The 23,659-nt window shown below is 42.8% G+C and overlaps 1 protein-coding gene across 9 annotated transcripts in view; it reads left to right on the top strand.

The window, feature by feature from the left end:
- The window catches only part of SPATA7 (spermatogenesis associated 7), a 53,755-nt gene that overhangs the window by 15,329 nt on the left and 14,767 nt on the right, over positions 1–23,659 (top strand). For 4 of the 9 annotated variants that reach the window (XM_080974301.1, XM_080974298.1, XM_080974300.1 and 1 more), the window contains 4 exons: positions 6,223–6,270; positions 9,995–10,128; positions 20,765–21,240; positions 22,973–23,039. In XM_080974301.1, coding sequence (XP_080830427.1) covers positions 6,223–6,270; positions 9,995–10,128; positions 20,765–21,240; positions 22,973–23,039 — 725 coding nt within the window. Of the gene's footprint in view, positions 1–1,652; positions 1,915–1,987; positions 2,217–6,222; positions 6,271–9,994; positions 10,129–20,764; positions 21,241–22,972; positions 23,040–23,659 lie in introns of those variants that run through there. The other 5 variants (XM_080974299.1, XM_080974302.1, XM_080974306.1 and 2 more) reach the window with 3 other exon arrangements.

Raw genomic sequence — 23,659 nt, 5'->3', positions numbered from 1 at the left:
TTAAATCTATCACATATATTAGTCGCTTTAAAAAAAATGAACTCAATGTGACTTAGAAAAACAAATCTATACCAAACAATTGTATCCATTTTGTATTTTTAAAATGTCGACCATAATTGCAAATACTGGGTTAAACAGTTCAAAAGACCTTAATAGATGGTTCTAAAAAATAATTTCATTAAAGGTGCAATTTATAGGGCCAGGTATTTTACAGTCTCTGAGCTATGTATCCTCACTACAAGCCCCCTGAAATGTTATCCCTATTTTGCAAACTTAGAATAGAAACTGAGAACCCAAAGCTGTCCAGGATGTTCACCCTTGGTGTAAATTTGAACCCAGTTCTCCTGCACCCAAATCTAACAAGCTGCCCCACGCCTACCAGCTTTATGAAGAAAACTGTACAGTTCAGTGAACATCACTGTGAAACAAATCAGCCAATAGTTTTGTTGAAGTGCACCTCCTCCAATTGCATGCTTCATTGCACAAAATTAATTCCCAGCTCCTGAGCTCATAGGCATCGTCTGCCCAGGGTATAAACTGGTACTATCAGTTTCATGTCACTTTTTAAAAAATAAATAAATCCTTAACTTTCTAGCCATTGTGATCTATGTGTATCATCAGATATTCAGAAAATAGGGGGGGGGGACCACTACTAGGAATGTAAGAAGGGCAGCGCTGCTTGTTTTCCTGCATTGAGTGTAGCTGTTCTTGGGGAAGCAGTCAAGGCACAATGACGGGGCAGGGGAACAGTAACTAACCACAGCTGTTTGTCCTGAAAAGAGAGCAGGAGAGGGCCAAAAGATATGGGTGTTTTCTGACTGACCAGGATCATGCCACTTTTGACATGCCCTGAGTCCCTTCTGGCAAAACCTGTTGCCCCAAGGAATGCCAACTAACACATACACACCTTCCACTTGCCAGATTAGAGGCAAGACAGATGTGGATATCTGTGCAAACAGAAGTTGGTTGAGATGCTGGCCCTCACTCGCGTCTCAAAGTGACCCTCTCCAAGGGAAACAGCTGCTGCTGAGAAGTCCAAAAGGTGCCGAAGGTAGCATACATTATGAATGTGCAAATTAGGCGCACTAAATTAACATATCTCATTTGTGCCCTGTGCAGCAGGTCATTTATCTCTGTAATTGTGCCTGGAGGGGGAGGGGAGTTCTCTTGTTTAGGTAATTCATATTTCTAAGGCGCTACTTTGGGCAGCAATTGATGGAGGGGATGAGAAGACAGTTGGCCGGTGGAGGGGAGAGGAGTGGAGGGAGAGAAAGAGGGAGGAGGAAAGAAGAATGGGAATGGAGCCTAATAGTCACATTGCAGTCCAATAGTATGATACTATCTCCTGGATTTGCTGCAAAAATATCATTATAGCCTTCCCTCCGACCCCCTGGGCTTGGTCTGTGTTTCCCTTCACTTGGTTCTTCCTGTGCTCATAAAACTCAAGCTTTCTTGGATGCCATGCTATTTGCTTTTTTAGATACTGCATTTCTGTCATGGCGCCCAAAGAGGCATATAGTTTATGATGAAAGGGTATAAGAAGGAAAAATCAGGAGGGAAGAGGAAAAGAAGCAAGCTCAAAGCACCAACCTTTTCATGGGAAGACATAACGGAATAGCATGAGACAGTTCTGGGGAGGGAGAAGCCCAGTGGCAGTTGGCCCTAGCCAGGCTGATGGAAGAGGGCTTGTTCATCTCTTCTGCTGCTGATGGAGACATCTCTGACAGAGGAGTGAGCCAAATGGTGACTGATCCCTTCACTTGAGCCCACAGAATGGGGCTTGCTAAGCTTATTTCTCCCTCTGGAGCAACCAAGAGGAACGTCGGCGGATGGAGCCAGTTCTGGCAGGGAAAGAACCAATTGGCAGTTGTCCCGGCTGTTGTTGACAACTGTTTCAGCCTCTCATGTATCCAGGTGACTGGGAAGCTTTGTCCCCAGCCCTAGATATTCAGGGAACGACTGGAGTTTCACAGTAGTGAAGACTCAGCACTCTGCACATGGTCAGCTATAATCTTGGTTATTATTGCTACTTCTCCAAAGCTGAGGCCTCTGGAAAGACTTGGTTCGAATTAAACCCAGAATGCCTTGATTTATCATTCCAACCAGCCTGTTGCCGTTGGAGCTGACAGCCGACAGCTCAATACAGTCACGTGTTTCTATCATGAATAGTCTTCCCCCATCTTCCAGCCTTCCCAGTGTGCTGGACAGTCATGCAGGTAAAGTCACTGCTTTGAAATACAACCACGGTAAGTGGAAGAGTCTTGCCCCCTTCCCCTCACAGGCCAACTCAGGGGATAGAATTGCTGTTGGCAGCTTCTCTGGCTTGTCAATCCGACTTGAGGCCTTTTGCTTAAAACAGGAGGAGAGCGTTTCTTTGTTAAATGAACATCATGGTGGAACCTGTGCATTATCTTGCTTGAGTTTTTCTCTCTGTAACTGTGAGGGTTGAACTTCACTGGTGTTGTTGTGTTGTAATGGAAGCTTAGAATATGCAGCGGAATATATGCAAGTTGGAGTACTTGATGAAAATCTTGACGTCCAGATAATTCCCCAAATTCAAGATGGAATGCCAAACAGAGGACCAAGCGCTGTCCTCTTGAAAATGTAGGAGGTAGCAGAGTGAAAAGAGGACTGCCCAGTATTAAGGGGATGGGGAGAGGACAAGTGCCCACCCTACAGCAAAGCTTAAGAAAACCACAGCTCCTTGGTTCTCGTCCAGAGGCAGTGCCTTAGCATTGCACCGGGTGCCTGCCTCCTTCCTTTTCAGAGCCACCCACAGTGTAGTGTTACGTTTGCATAATTTTACCACATTAACCATGTGGTTAGCCAGAATCCGCAAACCTGCATCTCACCCTGGTTACCATGGTTACAGATGGTGTGGATGCAATGCTGCGCTATAGATAGCTTTGTAACAGGGAAGGGGCATTTGTGGGCAGAAGAGAGGAAGGAAAGAAGAGGAGTTAGACTACAGCGTGCCCCCAGTTTTCTGACACACCCACCCAGTGCACAGTGGACCTGTGACTCCCAGCCACCCCACAGATCCCTTTGCTTCTTACTAGCACCCCTGTACCCAACAGAATTCTACTTTTGCCTCACAGAAGGAGGTGAGGAGGGAAATTAACTTCTGATTGAACAAGCGCAGTCTACTGTGCATGTACACACACACATGCACTTACAATAGCAGCCTGTGTAGTGGAATGGTGTCAGTGCTGGCGGAACCGCAGCTGACCTGGATGTGAGGTTAGGTCACATCAGTGGCAAGTTTGGGGTTGTGTAGGCACACCAGGGAGAACATTGGGTTGGCTCCGTCCATGTGCCCTTGCTGCCCTGAGCTGGCAGGGCTGCCTTGCCCAATCCCATGTGACTCCGTGGCACCACCTCATCACTCAGACCACTTTTGGTTATTGACTTAGTGCATTTGTATCCCATCCTTTCCCCATTACGATTCTCTCAGGGGGCGGTAGGCTTTCTTTTGCTAGGGTGCCAGGAGTCAAGTCAGAAGAAGGTCAGCCATAAAACACCTGGTGTCAGTGAAGTTAACTCTTTTTTTCAAAGAAACCAAAACAGTCAGGCCTAGTGATCACAACAACTCTTCCCAGTTAGTGTTGCCCCAGTTAGGCAGCTGCAAGGACTTCTCACTGCTCTCTAAGACTCCTCCCCCAGGTCCTTCCCCAGCAACCTGAGACTCCTTCATCTTGTCTCTCTCTGCTCTGCCCTTTTCATTCCATGTTCTGGGAGACCAGGGAGGGAGGAAGATGCTCACAGCAGGAGAGAGAGAGAGACTCTCTGGCTTCTCGAACAAGCCTGCCCCACTCCTCTTCAGCCTCCGCTTCTGCCTCTGATTCTGGACTGCCCTCTGCCTCTTCCTGCTCACCACTGTTACCTCTTCAGCTTCCTCCCAGTCTCCTCCCTCTTCATCCTCGGACCACTCCTCACCATTCCACCACCAGTCCCCTGGCTCTGAGCTCTGTATCCAGCCAATCCACGACATCGAGACATCTAAGCAGTGACCGGGCAGCCATCTCTCAGGGATGCTGTAGTTGCGTCTCTGCACTGAAAAAGGGTGGGGGAGTTGGTCTGGATGACCTCTGAGGTTCCTTCCAGCTCTAGAATTCCATGACTGCAACTCAAGGTGGCATAGAGTTCTCAAGTGCAATGGTGCAATGGCATTCTCTCTCCCTGGTGCCGCTGTGAAATCCCCAATGGAGAATGAATTATGAGCGACGGTGGGCTTTTCTTTTGGGAAAACAGGTTGCAAACAAACTTTATTATAACAGATGTAAACAAGGAGTTTTATTCCTCCTTCTTCCACAGCAATGCAACAAACAGTGCTGTTGCTTTTTATTAAAACGTATACTGTTTCAAGTTATAGGCTGTATGCTGTTTAAGCTTATGGTTACTTTCTTTTATACATCTTTCATAGATCAGATTTCTCCACTCACACTTCAGGAACTTAGGATTTTAACTGGACTGTTTCCCTTACAGACCCCCAAATCCTCCTTGGCCTCAAAATCAATACTGCCCTTTCCTGTCAGAGTATTCCTTCAGAGGACCCTTTTTCCTGTAAACACCATGTGGGACTGTGTCTTTTCTATTTTAACTGTGTTCTGCGATTCAGAACCTTAGAGCATATACTGAGAGTTCTGGCTCTCCTCAGCTCTACCACCTGTCAGAACGAACTCTCCTGACAGAATCCGACCCCATGAATCTCTCACACCACCTCTCACTCCACTCCAACTGCCTCCCTTGGAACTCTGGCCAATCAGAAGCTGTTGCTGGTTAACTGTTTGCTGGCGGGGCACTCAGGTGACTCAACCTGCTCAGTAAACAAACCTTTCCATCACATGGTCTCCCATCCAGGCGCTGCTAAGCCTCAGCAAGGGCTAAGAAGGGCTATAGCATCTGTATTAGAGCATCTGCTTTGCATGCAAAATAATAATAATAATAATAATAATAATAATAATTATTATTATTATTATTATTATTATTATTATTATTAATTTATACCCCGCCCATCTGGTTGGGCTTCCCCAGCCACTCTGGGCGGCTTTCAAAAAATATATTAAAATACTGTAATACATCAAACATTGAAAGCTTCCCTAAACAGGGCTGCCTTCAGATGTCTTCTAAAAGTCTGGTAGTTGTTGTTCTCTTTGACATCTGGTGGGAGGGCGTTCCACAGAGCGGGGACCTCTGTGTCCGGGTAGAATGAGGGGGTGGAGACGCTCCTTCAGATATACTGGAGCGAGGCTGTTTAGGTCTTTAAAGGTCAGCACCAATTGTGCTCGGAAACATACTGGGAGCCAATGTAGGTCTTTCAAGACCGGTGTTATATGGTCTCGGCGGCCGCTCCCAGTCACCAGTCTGGCTGCCGCGTTCTGGATTAGTTGTAGTTTCCGGGTTACCTTCAAAGGTAGCCCCACGTAGAGCGCATTCCAATAGTTCAAGCGGGAGATAACCAAAGCATGCACCACTCTGGCGAGGCAGTCCGTGGGCAGATAGGGTCTCAGCCTGCGTACCAGATGGAGCTGGTAAACAGCTGCCCTGGACACGGATTTGACCTGTGCCTCCATGGACAGCTGTGAGTCCAAAATGACTCCCAGGCTGCACACCTGGTCCTTCAGGGGCACAGTTACCCCAATCCCCATCACCTCTGTATGTATCTGAGTGCGGCCTTGAATAAATATACCATTAGAATATGCTGATGTGGTCATTCAGATGTTGGTGGTTTTCCATGCATCACTGACCACATTCTCTGCAGTCGCTTCATGGGCACAAATACTCAAGTTCCATACCCATTAAAGCCTTGGACAGGAACAAACATTCTTTATTAAGTAATACTGTGTCAGGGAACAGTATGTATCCACAGCTACAGTTACAGGCCTTACCGTTCTGTAATAAGAGTTCAGAGATGTTGAAGTACAGCACGGAATCCTCATTACGACGCCCGTCTTCTGCAAAAGCCGGTCACAAGCTTTCTATTTCATTCTTTAACACAGCTAACTGGATTCATTAAAACCAAAAGGCTAGTTAAATGAGTGAAAACATGTAAAATGTAGACTGGCCATTATGTTTCAGCCATAGAAGTTTTTTTGCATTTTTAGTAGCTTTGGCGAAAATACATCCCACCAATAAGTTGACGTTAAGCAGAGTCTGTTTATTGCAAATCTTCAAAGAGAATGTTGATTCACTCACTTTAATGGTATGTTGTTTGTTTTTCAGCTGCTGTAGACTGCTCAGTACCAAAAAGCAGGTTAAACAGCATAAAACGTACGTATTTCCGAGGCATTTGTCTTCTAAAAACTTTTCTGAAGGCATACTATGGTATTTTCTCTTTTTAAAATACATTGTCCTTTCATAGATGACCCTTGGGGTCCCTTCCAACTCTATGATTCTATGTTTGTCATCTCCATTAATTTCAATGGGTCTGCTCTGAGTAGGACTAACATTGAAAATATCCCATCAATCCTTTCAGGTTGCTACCTAATTTGGCTTTGGGGGAGGGGGAATTCTCCACAGATCTCAAATAAGGTCGGACTCTGAGGGTGAGCCAATCCCACTCGGATGACTTCATTGCTGTTAAAACACTCCATAATAACATAGAAGAGAGTAGGAATATTTTACTCTTTCTCTTTAATACCTGCCTGCCAGGCTGTGGTGGAAAACCTGTCATCTTTCTTCAGAGCCTTCCTGCTTTGCTTGCTTATTCATTCAATCATTCATTCATTCATTCATTCATTGGACTTATAGCCAATATGTGACAGAAAATGTCATGTCAGGTGTTGGCTGATCTGAAATTACCATTTTTAGACCAGCTGTCTGCCTGTCTCCCGCATTTCCTGTGCGAACACAATAAAGGAATATACTTTTACAGTTGATGCATGTGCAACTTTTGGAGTAATGATTTGAAAAATTATGAGCTTGCCGGGCACCAAACTGTATCACTCAAAGGTGGGGGGAGGGGAACCCATCTGCTTGTCAAATTAAAAAATATATCCCTCCTGTAATTCCACTGTATCTGCTCTCAAGCTACAGACTCATTATTTTTCTAGCTATTTCTGTGCATTCATTAGGTGATGTATGCATGCATCGTCTTGCAGTGCTACATGGCAGTTGGAGCCATCTTCTTATCCATGGGCAGAATATAGAATTTACTGAGCCAAACCATTGGTCTATCCAGTTCAGTATTGTTTACAGGGACTGGCAGCAGCTCCACAGCAATGTCCTGGCTGTACCTGAAGATGCCAGGGATTGAACCAGCAACCTTCTGCATACGAGGCTGGTGCTCTCTGACTGTTGTCCAGTGTCATAATTTGCTGGTTTCCTGAAAAGAAAACAGTATATCTTTGGAACATACGTTTGGTTCTGCTTGAAAATTGCGTATCAAAATTGTACCTGGAATTTTTAAATGGCGGCACTGAGTGCTTTGCTTTAATACTTTAAATAAACCCCACCTGTGAAATCAATAATACCTTTCCAATACCTTTCCTTCTTTATACTCCCATCTTACATCTTTTGGGGTAGGAAAGCTTTCAACAGGAAAGCTTCCTGCACAAAAGAATTTGTAGCATTGCACAACTGTTCATTGTTAGAAGGTCTGCCTTAGAGAACATGCGGTGGTTTATGCTCATTGTCTTTAAAAGGGGGTTAGGTAAATTCATGATGGAAAAGGCTATCAGCATCTGTTAGTCATGTGGTTCTCTGTAACCATGAGGATCAGAGGTAGGTAGCATGCCTCTGAATGCTGGTTGCTGGGGACATGAGTGGGAGTGGACAGTTGTGGGCTTCCTTGCATCATCTGGTTGGCCACTGTGCAAGCAAGAGGTAGGCCTTTGGTTTGATCCAGTAAGGCTTCTCTGCTGTTCTAATGGGTTTGAAGAAATTGGCTTGGTTTTGTTTGTATTTGATAAGCGTTATGTTGTAAGAAAATGCCAAGCTGACATAAATAAATTTTATCCACTGGCTCCAAAGTTTCACCTCTTACTTTCCTCTTTGATCATTTATGGATGAAAACTTTTAAAATGTTCCTTTCTAACCAAGCCTTTGGTTGATTTGATTGACAGCCCTTTTAAAATGGGGGGGGGATGTTTGGAGGAGAGGGTTATTGGGTTGTTGTTTTTATTTTGATTATATCTTTTGTGGTTTTATATTTTGATTTTGTCCTGTGAACTGCCCTGAGATCTCCAGGTATAGGGTGGTATATAAATTCTAATAACAACAACACAACAACAATAACTACTACTACTACTACTACTACTACACATGTGCAATCCAAAGCACACTTGAATTACTGTACATTCATTTTAAATATAAAACATATTGACCCAAACCCAGGGGAAACTTGCAATGTTTCAATTTACATAGAGATCACTATGACAAACTTGTTGTAACTCATTTGAATCCTACTAAGTTCAATGGAACATTCAGGTTACTAACTTTCTTTGGATTTGAGCCAAAGTTTTAGCTATAACAAATTGATGTGTGGATTTATGCAGTCACTCACCGCGTTTTCTTCCATATGCAGTCATATAAAAGATAGTGTGTCTGATTGTATGAGCAGCCAGAAGAAATGAAGCCAGAAGGGTTCCTATCATTTTAATTAACAGATATCTATTGTGTCATCCATAAAGATGATTCACAGATCACTTCACAGAAGTATGGCCTCATTGACTTTGTATACTTTGTGCCGCACTGAATTACTCACTTCCGCAGAATGCTTCAGATCCTGTGTTTATTTTAAAGGAATGTCTACTTATTTTTCGGGGGACGCAGGAGAGGCTGTGGGTTAAACCACAGAGCCTAGGACTTACCAATCAGAAGGTCGGCGGTTTGAATCCCCGCAACGGGGTGAGCTCCCGTTGCTCGGTCCCTGCTCCTGCCAACCTAGCAGTTTGAAAGCATGTCAAACTGCAAGTAGATAAATAGGTACCACTCCGGTGGGAAAGTAAACGGCGTTTCCGTGCGCTGCTCTGGTTCGCCAGAAGCGGCTTAGTCGTGCTGGCCACATGACCTGGAAGCTGTATGCCGGCTCCCTCAGCCAATAAAGCGAGATGAGAGCCGCAACCCCAGAGTCGGTCACGACTGGACCTAATGGTCAGGAGTCCCTTTACCTTTTTTACCTTACTCATTTTTCAGAAACCACAAGTTGCCCACCTAGTTGCCCTTTATCTGAAAACTGAAATAACTGTTAACAATTTAGAGGAAAAATGAAGTCCAAGCTTCTTGGATTACATTTGACTCAAATTGATTATGAGAGTGAAATATAACTTTAGCTGCCAACCTGTGTGTTTAATATGTTCTTAATGAAGCCCCACTGATACTTATTCATTTGGTTTGATTCCTTGCCCAACCTATGGCATTAGCTGCCAGTTTGGGTTACAACAACATGAATAATCCAATTTAAAAACAAACAAAACCACCAACTGAAAACTGTCATACATTAATTAATAATTTCCAGGTAGGCTGTATTGTTAAAAGTTCATCTGTCAAAAGGCCAGAGGGGCGTCTTCAGCATATTTATGACACATACGTGACATTGCTAAGTAAATATTATTTGTCTCATTTCTGTTAACCACAACAAAATAAGAGTTCATGTTAGTACTGTTGAAGTACAAATGAAATTCCAATTGACTTTAAGGAAGCAACTGTTTTATTTGTTTATTTGTATTTGATAATTCCAGTTCTGGGGAAGCTTTCACCCTCCAGATGTTGCTGGCCTTCAACTCCCATCAATTTCAGCAATCATGGCCAGGGATGAGGAGAATTGTAGTTGTTACACATAACTATTTGTGTGGCAGTAGACCCAGATGGGTGATGATAATACTTCTGTGATACATAATTAAACTGAGAAGCATACATTTCTGGACTATATCTCAAAACTTTCAATTTCCTCAGTCCATCACAACACATAATAGCTCAGTAATTTAATTTCTAAAAGGAGCCTTAATATGAATCCCTCTGTTTTTAACTCTGGTTCATTTTTCCTTACCTTAAGTTTCAGACCAGCAGCGAAGAGAGAAACTCAAGAAAGAAGTCGAAAAATGTGAAAAGGAGATGATTTCGTCTAAAAATGGGTCCCGATCTAGTTCCAGGGAGAGTAGAAGACCACTGTCAGCCACCTATAGAAAAGTAGGTATAATGATTTTTATTTTTTAATTAGCCTTTGATTCCAATCCTGTCAGAGAAGGATTCATTCTAATTGCTTTCATTGTCGTGTTGAATAATAGCACATCAAATTACTAGTTCTTGTAAACTTTTGGTCTCATAGCTACACTTGTTGACTAGCACTGGGTAGAATTATGTTAGCCAGGAGAGGAATCTTTTTGTAAGACAAACACTTGGAAGAATAATGTTGTTTTCATAGCAATGAGAGCAGGAGAAACAATTGACGGGATTCATTTTCGGTTTAAAATATGCACCGGGGTGTATTTTGCATCCAGCTGCTGCATAATGCTGGCCATTAGCTGGTTGGTTCTTGCATGACTATTTGGTATCTGACAATGTGAGTGATGACATTATTAGGTTTCTGGAAAATAATTGTGCTTTGGAATATTGTTGGTGCTGGAGATGCAATATGCACAGTAGTTACTTCTGTTTTCTGTTTTGAAGAAGAAGAGAGGAATGTCAGATAAAATATGTGAGCTTTCATCTTTTAGTCACTGTTATTTTCTCGCATCAAGGATGTTGTTATGTCTTTCTTAGCCCATGGATGAAGATACTTCTATAACCTTGAGATGCTCTGCAGCACTTGCTAGCAAACTACTGCTTTGACCATGTTTATGTGGGGTTTGCAATAATGCAGGTGTCTTACAAGACATATGTGAGACTTTAAAAATAAGTGCTCTTTCTACCAGTGAGATAGGAAGAAGTAGAGTATGACATTTTAAATGCATTTATTTAGAATACTTCAGTCTCATTTTATAGCCCCGAGAAGCTCCCGAAATAGCTTGTGAACGATGCTCAAAATAAAATTGCAATCAAGTCCACTACAGGAACTGAAATTGCATGGTGTCCGTATAGAACTAGGTTTATCCAGGCAATGTTTCCTGCCCTCATTCTTTGTTCTTCTCTGCTTTCATGCAAGGCAGAAGCTCTCCCACCAAAATCCTCTGGGGTAAGGAGTGGGGCTGAGCAGCTGGGAGTCAGCCATAATTCAGACAGGTCTACCTTTGCTTGCACACACATTGCTTTTAGGCAAGTACGCATTGTGTGGGTTACTGGACTGCCTCTGAACACCACTGAAAATGGCATTCCTGCATATTCAACACTCCTCATTGTTTCCCTTTAACATACAGAATAACAGGCCTCATTCCGTGACATCAACATGCTGTGCGTTTCTTCGCCTTCCTCATGTGGAAGAGCTTTGTGATGGTGCACTTAGGGCCCTCATGTACGTCAAACATGCAGGAAGAGGAGGAGTGTTGTCGGCGGGCACAATCTCACTTCTTCCTTAACACATGACCACCCCTAGTGCCATTTCATTGTGATACAGTGGTAACTGACCCAGGACTTTGCGTTGATGAAACCGTGTGGGTCAATATTCATCAACACTGATAACAACTGATAAAGCCTTAAACGGCTCAGGACCGCAATACCTCTCAAGTATTGTCTCCTTCTATATGAACCTACGTGGACCCTGAGATCATCTTCTGAGGCCCTTCTTCATGTGCTGTCTCCTCAAGAGGTCCAGAGGGTGCCTTTAGGCGCCAGGCAAAAACGTTCCTTTTTAACCAGGCCTTTTGCCTGACCTGATCTACATCCTATACCATTTTTAAAATGTGTTTTTTTGGGTGGGGGGCTATTGGGTTGTTGTTTTAATTTTTATTATATATTTTGTGGTTTTATATCTTGATTTTAATCTGTGAACCGCCCTGAGACCCCCATGTATAGGGGGGTATATAAATTCAATAAATAATAATAACATAATAATAATAAACAACCTCTGTTGCCAAATACAGCATATGTGCAACTGGAAAAGCAGGGTTGGTGGCACCTTCCACCCTGAAGCACCTTTGGCTGCCTTAGATGCAGCTGTTTCATTCATTCATTTATGTACTGCTTAGATGCTAAAATGGCTTATTCTGTGCCACTGCAATACCATCTGTCTAAAAAGCGTAAGCCTAGAACCTACTCATTTTCATGCCGTGCAGTTAGTGTTTTGGAAGAGGGAGTTGGGTTGAGAAATGAGATCCTCCACTTGTACCACAGGTGCTAAGGGGTGGGTTGGGAGCCCAAGTTGTGGGTCTGTTGCGATGAGCCCCAGATCTGGGCAGACTGCAAAGCATAGTGCTGGTGAGATCCCAGCCATTCGCCATCTTAATGCCTAGAGTCATCTATGCATATAAATTGGCAATATTTTTGTAATAGGTCTACAAGCCGATGGATCCCCTGTTCATCTGTTTTACTTCTGCGTAGACATGGTTAGGATCAAGCTGCAAATCTAAGATATCTGTAGAAGCAAAAGTGTAGGGAGTAGTTTATGCAATTCTTACTTATAGCAGGCACCCAGTGTGTGGCAAGCAGAGCAACCTGTCTCAGTGTTACATCCCAGCAACAAGCAGGGTGTGTGGAGATTCTGCTCACCTGTTTTATCTTTAAATTCCATCAATTTAACTAGGATCTGCTTTGATTGCTGTAAGAGATTACATATTAGATGACATTCATCTTCTAAATCAGGCTGTTCATAATTTCTCAGCTATTGGGGGTCAGGAAAGTAAATTATAATGAATCTTAATATTCAGACAACAGAATGAAAAGTCATTAAATAATTACACTATATGAATTTGTACTGTCTAAGCACTTTGTGGTATTATGAGCAGTCAGTGATGGATGAATAGAAATTTCTGAGGTTTTACTCCATCTAAGTATAATAAATACACTTTCCTGGATAACCAACAAACTCAATGTCCAAACAAATTAGCCCGTCTTAGCATTGATTATCCACCTGACTTTCTGTTCTATTCTGCTTCTTTTTAAGTGGTATTCATTTGCATTCTCTTCTCATTAATAGTGATGAGTGCTGGCATCTAATCTTCCATGCATCAGCGAGTTTGCATTTATTAGCTTTAGCATTAGTATTTAGTGTTGCAGTTGCATCTACCTGCTGCAGACATAAGGCTACATGTGATCCCTGTTTTTCCATTCAGAATCCCTGCACTCAGAGAGATCACCAGCTGCTTTTTGCAATAGTTGCCCATGTGAAAGAGTAAATGAAGCATCTTATAAACTGGATAGGCACATTGCTCAATTGTTATTTAAGATATCCTAATATGATATAGTAGAATTTTCTGGCCTGTATGAAAAATTGTTCATGTAAACGGAAAGCCTCATCTATAACTAGTTTTGTTGTCCAATAAAATTGAATAAACAAACCTTAGAGCTTGAAAAGCTCCTGGGAATGCTGGATCTATGCCAGATTTGGGATTTAAAATACATCTGCTCTGTTCTGATGTAACACTAAACTATGGATCACAGGGATGGGGAACCTGTGATCCTTCAGGGGTTTTTGGACTACATTTCCCATCAGCCTTGACCGTTGGCTTTTTTGGTTGGGACTGGTGAGAGTTGGAGTTGAAGAATATCTAGACAGCGATAGGTTCCCTATCCCTAGAATCATAGAATCATAGAGCTGGAAGAGACCACAAGGGCCATCGAGTCCAACCCCCTGCCAAGCAGGAAACACCATCAGAGCACTCCTGACATATGGTTGTCAAGCCTCTGCTTAAAGACCTCCAAAGAAGGAGACTCCACCACACTCCTTGGCAGCAAATTCCACTGTCGAACAGCTCTTACTGTCAGGAAGTTCTTCCTAATGTTTAGGTGGAATCTTCTTTCTTGTAGAGGTTTAGCATTATGAGAATCAGCTTTGGAGAACTAAATGTCCCGTCCCCAGTCCTTCTCCTATCTCCTAGGGCAAAGCTACAAGGAAGAGGTCAGAAGAATGTGCTTCTATTTTTGATTAAGCACATGTTTTCCCAACCCTAAACTGTGGAGTCAGAATTTAGGATTTGAACAACATGCTAAACTGCAGTTACTTTAAAACAGAAGGAAAAATAGTTTAACATGACATCAGAACCCTAAACTGGGATTAATCTTAACTATAATTATAAAACTATAATTACAAAATTACAAAAAAACTATAATTACAAAACTATGGTTTGAAGTTGGTTTTTCTGCTAACCAAAGTTAAGATTAACCACAGTTTCTGTGGGTTAAGGCGGCATGGCAAACTATGGTTTGGAATACAGGAGTGAAAACTTCCAATTTTCCTTGTGCCCAAGGAGAAGGGAACACAGAAGCTTGGGGGCTCCTGCAGTGCATTCTCAGAATGTTGCAGTACAGTGGTACCTCAGGTTAAGAACTTAATTTGTTCTGGAAGTCCGTTCTTAGCCTGAAACTGTTCTTAACCTGAGGTACCACTTTAGCTAATGGGCCTCCCGCTGCTGCCATGCTGCCGTGCGATTTCTGTTCTCATCCTGAAGCAAAGTTATTAACCCAAGGTACTATTTCTGGGTTAGCGGAGTCTGTAACCTGAAATGTCTGTAACCTGAAGTGTCTGTAACCCGAGGTACCACTGTATAGTTGAGCATTGTCTGATTCAGCCCAATGTTTTGAGTCAAAATACTATGTTACAAACTGGCAAGTGGTGTGTACCATACACTTTGAGCTATATCCAAATCAGTCTTTTTATTTCTTCCCGTGTAATGCAGAAATTCTTAAAGCAACCTACGTGCACTGAAAAAATGACAGCCGTGTCCTTGACGTGTTGCAATTCATCAGGTTGAGCAAGTGTTACAAAGTTCTCCTGTTCAATAAAACATATCCTATTTGTGCAGATCGCAGTATTTTTTAAGACTGTGTCTGGGTGGCTGGGCAGAGAGGCAAAACTAGGAAGCTTTGTGGTTTGTTTTGTGCTGTCAGGGTTATTCAATAGCGCTTCTACCACTCAGTGGGATCTGTGTGAAAGATATATATGTTTTGCTGAAGGTTGGCTGTATCTTTCTTCTGGTTTCATGCTTCAGTATGGAATCGAAGCCATGGGAAGAGTCCCCTAGGAACAGGATGTGTCTGTCGCCTGTACAGATTCATGGTTTTCTGTAAATCTTGAATGACTTTCTGCAGTTCAAAGTCAGACAAAGCCTTCAGGAGTGCTGACTCCCTAGTTTTATCTGCAACCCAACTTTTCTAATTCCTTCTCATTGTACAGGGCTCTGTTCTGCAGGTGTATTTGTGGAAATTGACCCACTGAAGGTCAGAAGGCAGCTAAGGAGCACTTCATAATTCTTTCACTTGGAAACACTTTCTTTTGTTCTTGCCCCATTGTTGCGATTTTGATGTCTCATATCTTTGTTATTTGAGTGGTGACTGATCTGTTGCAGGGGTTCCCAAACTGTGGTCCATGGATCACCAGTGGCCCATGGGCTTCATTCAGGTGTTCCTCAGTGGCAGGTCTATGATGAACAATGAGAGAAGCAGCTATGAATGGTGGGCAGAATGCATTAATTGTTCTTGTTGATTTTTAATTGTATTTTTATTCCTTCTGCTGTATTTCTACATTTGTTTTATTATTTATTATCATGTTTTATATTGCGTTCTATGGAATTCAAATTGCAGTACAAGAAAAAAATCAAAAGCTAAGAAAATACAATTAGAAATTCTACAGCATCTAGCAGAGACCCACCAAGTGTCCCTATTTTCCAGGGACAGTCCCAGATTTACAGAAGCCACAATCCCACAATGTCCCGCTTTTCCTTAGGACGTCCCTATTTTCATCAGTTAAATTTTGGAGGTAGCACAGCACATTATATTCTGCTTTGACAGGCGGAAGATAAAATCAGTAAGTGGTTCACTAAGACCCTCAGCAATTTTCAAGTGATCCATGGGGACAAAATTTTGGGAACTCCCGATCTTTTGGATTTTATCAAATTTTTGTTGTATGGTTTATTGTATTAATAATATTTAGCACATCAAAATAACACAACAAGAAGGACAAGATCTCCTATGCCTCTAAAAACAATCTGTTTTTGATAGCCATGCTGAACAGGCCAATCCCTGCTGTGGAATGGCTCATTTTAAAGTTCTTGGTCAGAGTACACAGCCAAGAGTGTGTTAGATTTTGTTGGAGTGGGGATGATTGATCTCATTTTTGTGATGAAATCTTTCTTTCAACCTGAGACCTCGGATATAGGAAGATATAAAACAGTAGCAGGATGGTTATCACTGGTGTTTGAATGTAACTAAGAGACTCTATGATAAAAAAGAGAGATTTTGCATGTTCTTTTGTAATTCAAGAAAATCTTTAATCAAAATTATTTCCAAAACCAAACAACCCTCAGGAATTCCTTTGGTGTGGAGTGGCGTGGAGAGGAATATAGCTTGTTATCACATAATATCAAAACTGAGATGATAACCGCTAAGTCTCAGTTGTGTAATTTATGCTCTGTTTGTTGGCATGAGGTGACAGAAACAAGAATAGAGCAATTGTTGGTCTTATCAGCTGTCCACAGCTGGCCAAAAGCTTCTCCTCTAAAAATGCACATCTATCTGTACTGAGCTTTTGTTTGGCTCTGAGCATCCTCAAATGTGTGGCTCATTCTGTTTCATACTTCAAGGCAATTGTTCTTCTTTTTTGCTAGCATTCCCATTATTATTCCTTAGTCTGGTCCATTATCTAGAGTTTCCAGCATTACAAAACGGTCTGCATCTCTCTCCCCTCCCCAAAATAATGTACAGTGGTACCTCGGATTACATACATTTCAGGTTACATACGCTTAAGGTTACACACTCCGCTAACCCAGAAATATTACCTCGGGTTAAGAACTTTGCTTCAGGATGAGAACAGAAATCATGCTCTGGCGGCGTAGCGGCAGCAGGAGGCCCCATTAGCTAAAGTGGTGCTTCAGGTTAAGAACAGTTTCAGGTTAAGAACAGACCTCCAGAACGAATTAAGTACTTAACCCGAGGTACCACTGTGTCTCATAGTCCAGTGGTAGTCAAAATGGTGGCCTCAAAATGTTGTTGGACTCCAACTCCCATCAGTTCTAGCCAACATGGCCAGTTGGCAGGAATATGGGAGTTGTATCCCAACAACATCAGCAGGGCACCATTTTGGCTACTCTTGTACTATTCTTTTTCATTCTTCTTACCAACCAGCAACTCTGTTTTAGATGTTTTGTAAGTTTGCTTCATAACATACATCACTCTTGCACTCCTAGCCTGTTGATTTTAATGGAACTTGCTCTCAAGTAACAGCTGAGTGAGATACTACCCTGTTGAACTGCCAAAACACTTGTTGCAATAGGAGGTAATAGGGATTTGGAGGGATGCTTACATGGGAGAATTGGCAAGTAGGAAGGAAGTGTACACAAGCCCATGTCTGCTAATTCTCTAAAGCATATTCCATACTTCTCCCCACCAGGGCGCTATTCCTTCTTCTGGTTTTGGAGACAGCAGTAGAGAGGAAATCCATTAAAAATGGCAGGAGGGATTTTCAGGGGAGAGTTTGCGGACAGGAAAAGGATTATAAACCCTCTCCCAATTCTTCTTCAAAAGTTGACAAGCCATGTTTCCCTTTTGTCTAGTTCCACTGTAGGTATAGATTTGTATTAAAGGGACACGGGTGGCGCTGTGGTCTAAACCACTGAGCCTCTTGGGCTTGCCGATCAGAAGGTTGGCGGTTCGAATTCCCGTGATGGGGTGAGCTCCCGTTGCTCTGTCCCAGCTCCTGCCAACCTAGCAGTTCAAAAGCACACCATTCCAAGTAGATAAATAGGTACCGCTGCAGTGGGAAGGTAAACAGCGTTTCTGTGCGCTCTGGTTTCCATCATCGTGTTCTGTTGCGCCAGAAGCAGTTTAGTCATGCTGGCCACATGACCCGGAAAGCTGTCTGTGGACAAACATCAGCTCCCTCGGCCAGTAAAGCAAGATGAGCACCTTTGACGGGACTTAACCATCCGGGGTCTTTTACCTTAGATTTGTATTGCTATCTTTTAATGGATTATTTCCACATTCTACTTGTCTTCTACTACTTTTATGTCTTCTCTGCATTCCTCTTTTTTCAAGCCCATTAAAAAAAGTGTCATATCAGAGGGAAATGCGATCATATTCAGACCAAGCAAACTACCCTTAAGAGACAGTGAAAAATAAATCACAGCTTTCAAAGGCACTGCAAAGTAGCTTTCTCAGTTTTCTAGCTAGAAGTTCCAGTACACTAGAAAACTGCAGCATCTGCATTTTGATGATGTGTCTTTCAGGCTATCTTTGTATCTCACTAAATAAAAAACAGCTGAAGACCAGAAGCAGGAATAAATGGAGTTGAAAGAAGACACTAAAGAGGACACATAGTAATGAGGCCTGTATTCTTGGTACCCTATTATGAAGTGATAGGAAGTGGTCTGATTTGGAATCCAGTTCCAAATACCATCTTCAGCATCCGTCTGTTGTTTCTTTTAAAAAGGGGGATCAATAGTATAATTTTGGTTTAAGACAAAGATGTGTCCTAGGTTAGCTCTCACAACTTCCCTAGATTTCCTTTAGGGCTTGGTCTCACCATGGCAAATCCCCATTGCCCTCATTTCGTCTAGTTACTGTAAACCTGCCCATGCACTGAGGTCATCAAATGAGGCACTGCTCTGGAAGCCCCGTCCTTGGGAATAAGGAACAGTGATGCCTCTGCTGTGGTACCCCAAATCTGCAGTGCCCTCCCTCCCTCCCCAGACACCATTTGTCTGTCCTTACTCTGTCATATTTTAGCCACCATAACAAACTTTGTTTTTCCAACCTTGGAGCAGTGTATAACCTCAGGTTATTGCTGGTTGTGTTGCCGGCTTTCGTTGCCATTGGATTTTTAGCTGGTTTTTATGTTAATCGTTTTCATTTCATTTGCATTCTTTTCCAGACTGTTTGTAAGCCACCTTAGAAGTTACGTGTAGAAAGGCCAAGCGAAATCCATAAACAAACAAATAATAGTTGGTTTCCCTGCCAACAAACGGCACTGATGCCAGTTGTGAGTGGGTAAACATTCGGGAGATGGGAAACACATTGCGGGGATACTAATTCCTGTGGGAGGGGAAGCTGCAAGAGAAGGTTTCTTCACAGTTTAAAAAAAATTCTGAACGGGCGTCCCAGAATGTGCTGTTATGGTTCCTTTTGGCAGCCATGAAAAGGAGGTGCCGCCACAGCCCCAATGGCTCGGCCCAAGCACAGCTCGTCTCCCTGTGGCTCCGGAAAGTGGCAGACATGTGGCCTTGGTGAGGGAGCCTGTTGTGAATGTGCTGGGTTGCACTCCCTCAGAATTTTGCACCCGGGGCCATTCCTACCCACCCACGCTACAGCACTCCACGAGAAACTGGTGTGCTTTCCACCTAAGAGTCCTTAATAAGAAGTGGGCACATAGGACACAAGACTTCCAACTAAGAGGAGTCCTGATGAATCTATGAAGAAAGATGAAAGGAAGCAGGTGGCACGCCTGGTGTTTTCTTTGAAGCATTCAGTTTTCAGATGCATTAAATCTACAGTGTGATTTATTTAGGTATTTAATCCGCACTTCATATATGTGTGGCAGTAGTGCATGTGCTGCATTTTGTTTTTTAATGTTCCGTTTCAGTGCTAACTGGTTCGCTCACTCGCTCACTCGCTCACTCTCAAAAAAAATGCTATCTGGCCTTGGGGCCTAGTGCTTTCAAGAACCTGGTCCTAATTTTTTTGCTGCTGGAGCTTCTTCTCTAGCAGTATCACAACCCAAGAAATCTAAAGGGATGATATTAAGTTGCAAGTTCTTTCATTTATTGTTCAGTTTAATAACCTGCCTGTTCATGTACCATACTCAAGGTGGCTAACAAAGAATAAATACATAGTGAGCAATAAAAATGTGAAAAAATCATATAAATAATAGAATTGTAAAGTTGGAAGAGGGACGCGGGTGGTGCTGTGGGTTAAACCACAGAGCCTAGGACTTGCCGATCAGAAGGTCGGCGGTTCGAATCCCTGTGACAGGGTGAGCTCCCGTTGCTCGGTCCCTGCTCCTGCCAATCTAGTAGTTCGAAAGCCCGTCAAAGTGCAAGTAGATCAATAGGTACCGCTCCGGCGGGAAGGTAAACGGCGTTTCCGTGCTTCTCTGGTTCACCAGAAGCGGCTTAGTCATGCTGGCCACATGACCCGGAAGCTGTACGCCAGCTCCCTCGGCCAGTAAAGCGAGATGAGCGCTGCAACCCCAGAGTCGGCCACGACTGGACCTAATGGTCAGGGTCCCTTTACCTTTTAGAGTTGGAAGGGACCCTCAGGGTCAAGTAGTCAAACCCCCTACAATGCAGGAATCTCAAGTAAAGATAGCTGTCGAACTCTGTTTAAAAATGTCCAAGGAAGGAGACAATGAAGGAGAATTTACCACTTTCCAAGGGAGTCCATTCTACTGTCCGAAAGTACTTCCTGATGTTGAGCCGGAATCTCCTTTTTTGTAACTCGAATCTATTGGTTCAGATCCTAGCCTCTGCCGGAGCTGGAGAAAACAAGCTTGTTCCATCTTCCACATGACAGCCATTTAGATATTTGAAGATGGCTATCATATCTGCTTTCAGTCTCCTCGTTTCCAGGCTAAACACACCCAACTCCCTCAAACTGTTCCTCATAAGGCTTGGTTTCCAGACCCTTTATTATTTTGACTGCCCTCCTCTGCACACATTAAAGCTGGAAAAAAGACTGTACTTTTTAATGAAATAAAGCAGAAGGAGCCTTACTCTCTGTGTATGTATTTTTTAATCCCTGCTAGGATACCTTGGAAGCAGAAGACAACGTTGGGCTACCCTCGTGTACACCTAGTGAACAAAGGTGTGTGTTGGGCCCCCAGGCAACTCCAGAGAGGCAAAACGCAGCCCTTCCGAATGCTGCAAATCCTGCCAGGAAAGATGCTCCGAAAGCCTCCAACATCTCAGACCCAACCTCGTGTGTCAATACATCGAGTCTCCAGAGGTTGCACTCCAAAATGTCATCCAACTCTTCTTCCGACAGCATTGCAAACAAGCATCCTCACAAGGCCCCGAACCCTGAACCCAAAGTGTGCAGCGGGGATCTCCTTGACAAGCACTCTGAACGTTTCACCAATGGTCGGCAGCCATTCACTCCACGCACTTTGAAATCGGATGCTAAGTCCTTCCTTTCGCAGTACCGTTATTATAAGCCAGCAAGACAGAAAATAAGCAATTTCACCAAGCAGGTGGAAGCAGAAACACAGACCGACATAAGCAGGTGAAAAAACCTTCATAAGCAGTCTGTGCTCAGTCATGCCGCAAACTTTCTTATAATGAACGCTGCATTTAGCTACCGGTTCGTGTCTAATCTCAGCTATGGAAAGCTATACATGTCGTGTGGCAGTGGACCTGCATGCTGCCCTGCCACCCACGACTTAATATTTGTCATGTACCCAGTGTACCAGATGCAAACTCCCTTTCCTCTGTCCATATACACCTCCACACCCTAGAGGGTTCCCCCAACCCTCTAGAGCAGATTTGGGGAGGGTGCCGGGCATGCACAAAGACTGAAGGGAGGATTTCCATTGCAATAGTGGGAATCCTTGCACTAACAGAATGAGTGCGTTGGACACTGGCCTTAATCACAACTAATTTGTCCCATTCATTTCAATAGGTCCTAAATTCAACTAACTGATTTAATATATTTATTGAAATTTATTTTCGGCCCACGTTTCATCCACTGATGCTTAGACAAAAGGCAGGCTAATGCCAGGAGAGGTGCTCCTTCAAATACTAATGTTCCAACCCATTTAGGACTTCAGTGTTAAGCTATGAATTGGACTCAAAAGCAAACAGGAAGTTAGTCTGGCTCTAAGCCATGGAATTCAATATTAATACATAATTACAGAAACTTAATGTTCCAAAGCTCTGAATATTGAAATGTATTCACATTGTGATATATGAACTACACAAGTTTTAGAAGACATCTGAAGGCAGCTCTGTATCAGGAAGTTTTTAATGTTTGGGTTTTTTATACTTTTATATGTGTTCGAAGCTGCTCAGAGTGGCTGTGGTTTAAATTATTATTATTATTACATTAGCAAATGGTGTCCTCTGTTCCACAGTTGAAATGAGAAAAGAGAGGTTGCCATATGCAGTGTTTGATCATGTCAACAGATAAGTTGGTTAGACTAAAACTAGGATACTGTGACCTGCCCAAGGTCACTTTGTGACAACAGTTGAACTCAATTCTCTAAAGATTCAAGGCCAACATCCTAACTTGAGAACCACCATGACTCAATCCCTTTCTTAGATTTGGCATTGTGGGTACAATAAGTGTATTGGACAATGATCAAATTATTTGGTATGCATGTGTTTTCTTCTGCGGTGAAGTGTCATATACATTCATGGAGTTGTTTCAATCAATAATAAATTCACTAAGCACTGCTACTTCATATCCTCCATGTAATTTTCATTCTTTAATTTCCCCCCAAAATAATGGAAGATAAGCAGGAACAGTGTTGTAGGAAATATATCCTATTATTGAGAAATATGTGTGATACATGGTGAACACCCTCTTTGCCAAAGCACACGTTCTCCCAATCTAATATTGTCAAATCTTCCCGTTCTGAGGGGTTGCTGAATGCTGTCAGGACCATGAATATCTATTGTGTAGCTTGTTATTCATAGGACTGAGGATGTGCCCTAGCTGAGCAACGGTAGCTATTAATATCATCTGGCTTCCTCATCTATGTTGCAATTGCCTTCAATACTAAAATGCAGTGATAACTAAGCAGATAGATTTGCACTTTTCACCCATCAGTGCCTTCATCACTCAAGCAAGAGCATAGCTGAGATTGTCCCAGGTATCTAAAAGCATTACAATTTCCATTAGGTTTTTGTTTGTTTGTTGAAAGTTGGATGTTCTGACATACAGAAGAAGAAAAAACCAGTGTACTGTTTAAAGGTAACTTCAAGATCTGCCTAATATATCATATTACATTTTGCAGTTTTCAAGTGGCGTCTGAAGGGTCAGAAAAAAGTAATATGGCTGACTTTCAGAAGATGATAAAGGAGGTAATTCTAGTGATATATTTAAATGTATTTCAGTCAACAAGCCATTTTACATCTTAACCTTCCAAGTGGTAATAACGTTTAAATGGATCACTATTTAGACCCTTGGTGTTAAGCATCCATGACAGGTGACCGTCTAGCCTCTGCTTTAAAATGTACCGGAAGGAAAGCCCCCCACCTTCTCAGAGAGTCTGTCCCACTGCCAAACAGCTCATACTGCCTGATGTTTAATCAGAATCTGGTTTCATATAACTTGAATCTATTGGTTCAGGTCCAACCCTCTGGAGCAGGAGAAAACAAGCTTGCTCCATCTTCCATGGAGCTGTTTACAAGCACAATTCAAAGTGTTGGTGCTGACTTTTAAAGCCCTAAATAGCCTCAGCCCAGTATACCTGAAGGAGCATCTCCACCTCCATCATCCAGCTCCAAGAGCCTTCTGGCGGTTCCCTCACTTCAGAGGGCCTTCTCGGTAGTGGTGCGTGCCCTGTGGAATGCCATCCCAGCAGATGTCAAGGAAATAAACAACTATCTGACTTTTAGAAGTCATCTGAAGGCAGCCCTGCTTAGGGACGTTTCTAATGTTTGATTGTGTTTTTAATGTTCTGTTGGGAGCTGCCCAGAGT

Source organism: Podarcis pityusensis (genome assembly GCF_964106645.2).
Source record: "Podarcis pityusensis genome assembly, chromosome: 1".
NCBI lineage: Eukaryota > Metazoa > Chordata > Lepidosauria > Squamata > Lacertidae > Podarcis > Podarcis pityusensis.
This window is presented reverse-complemented; position numbering and strand designations above follow the sequence as displayed.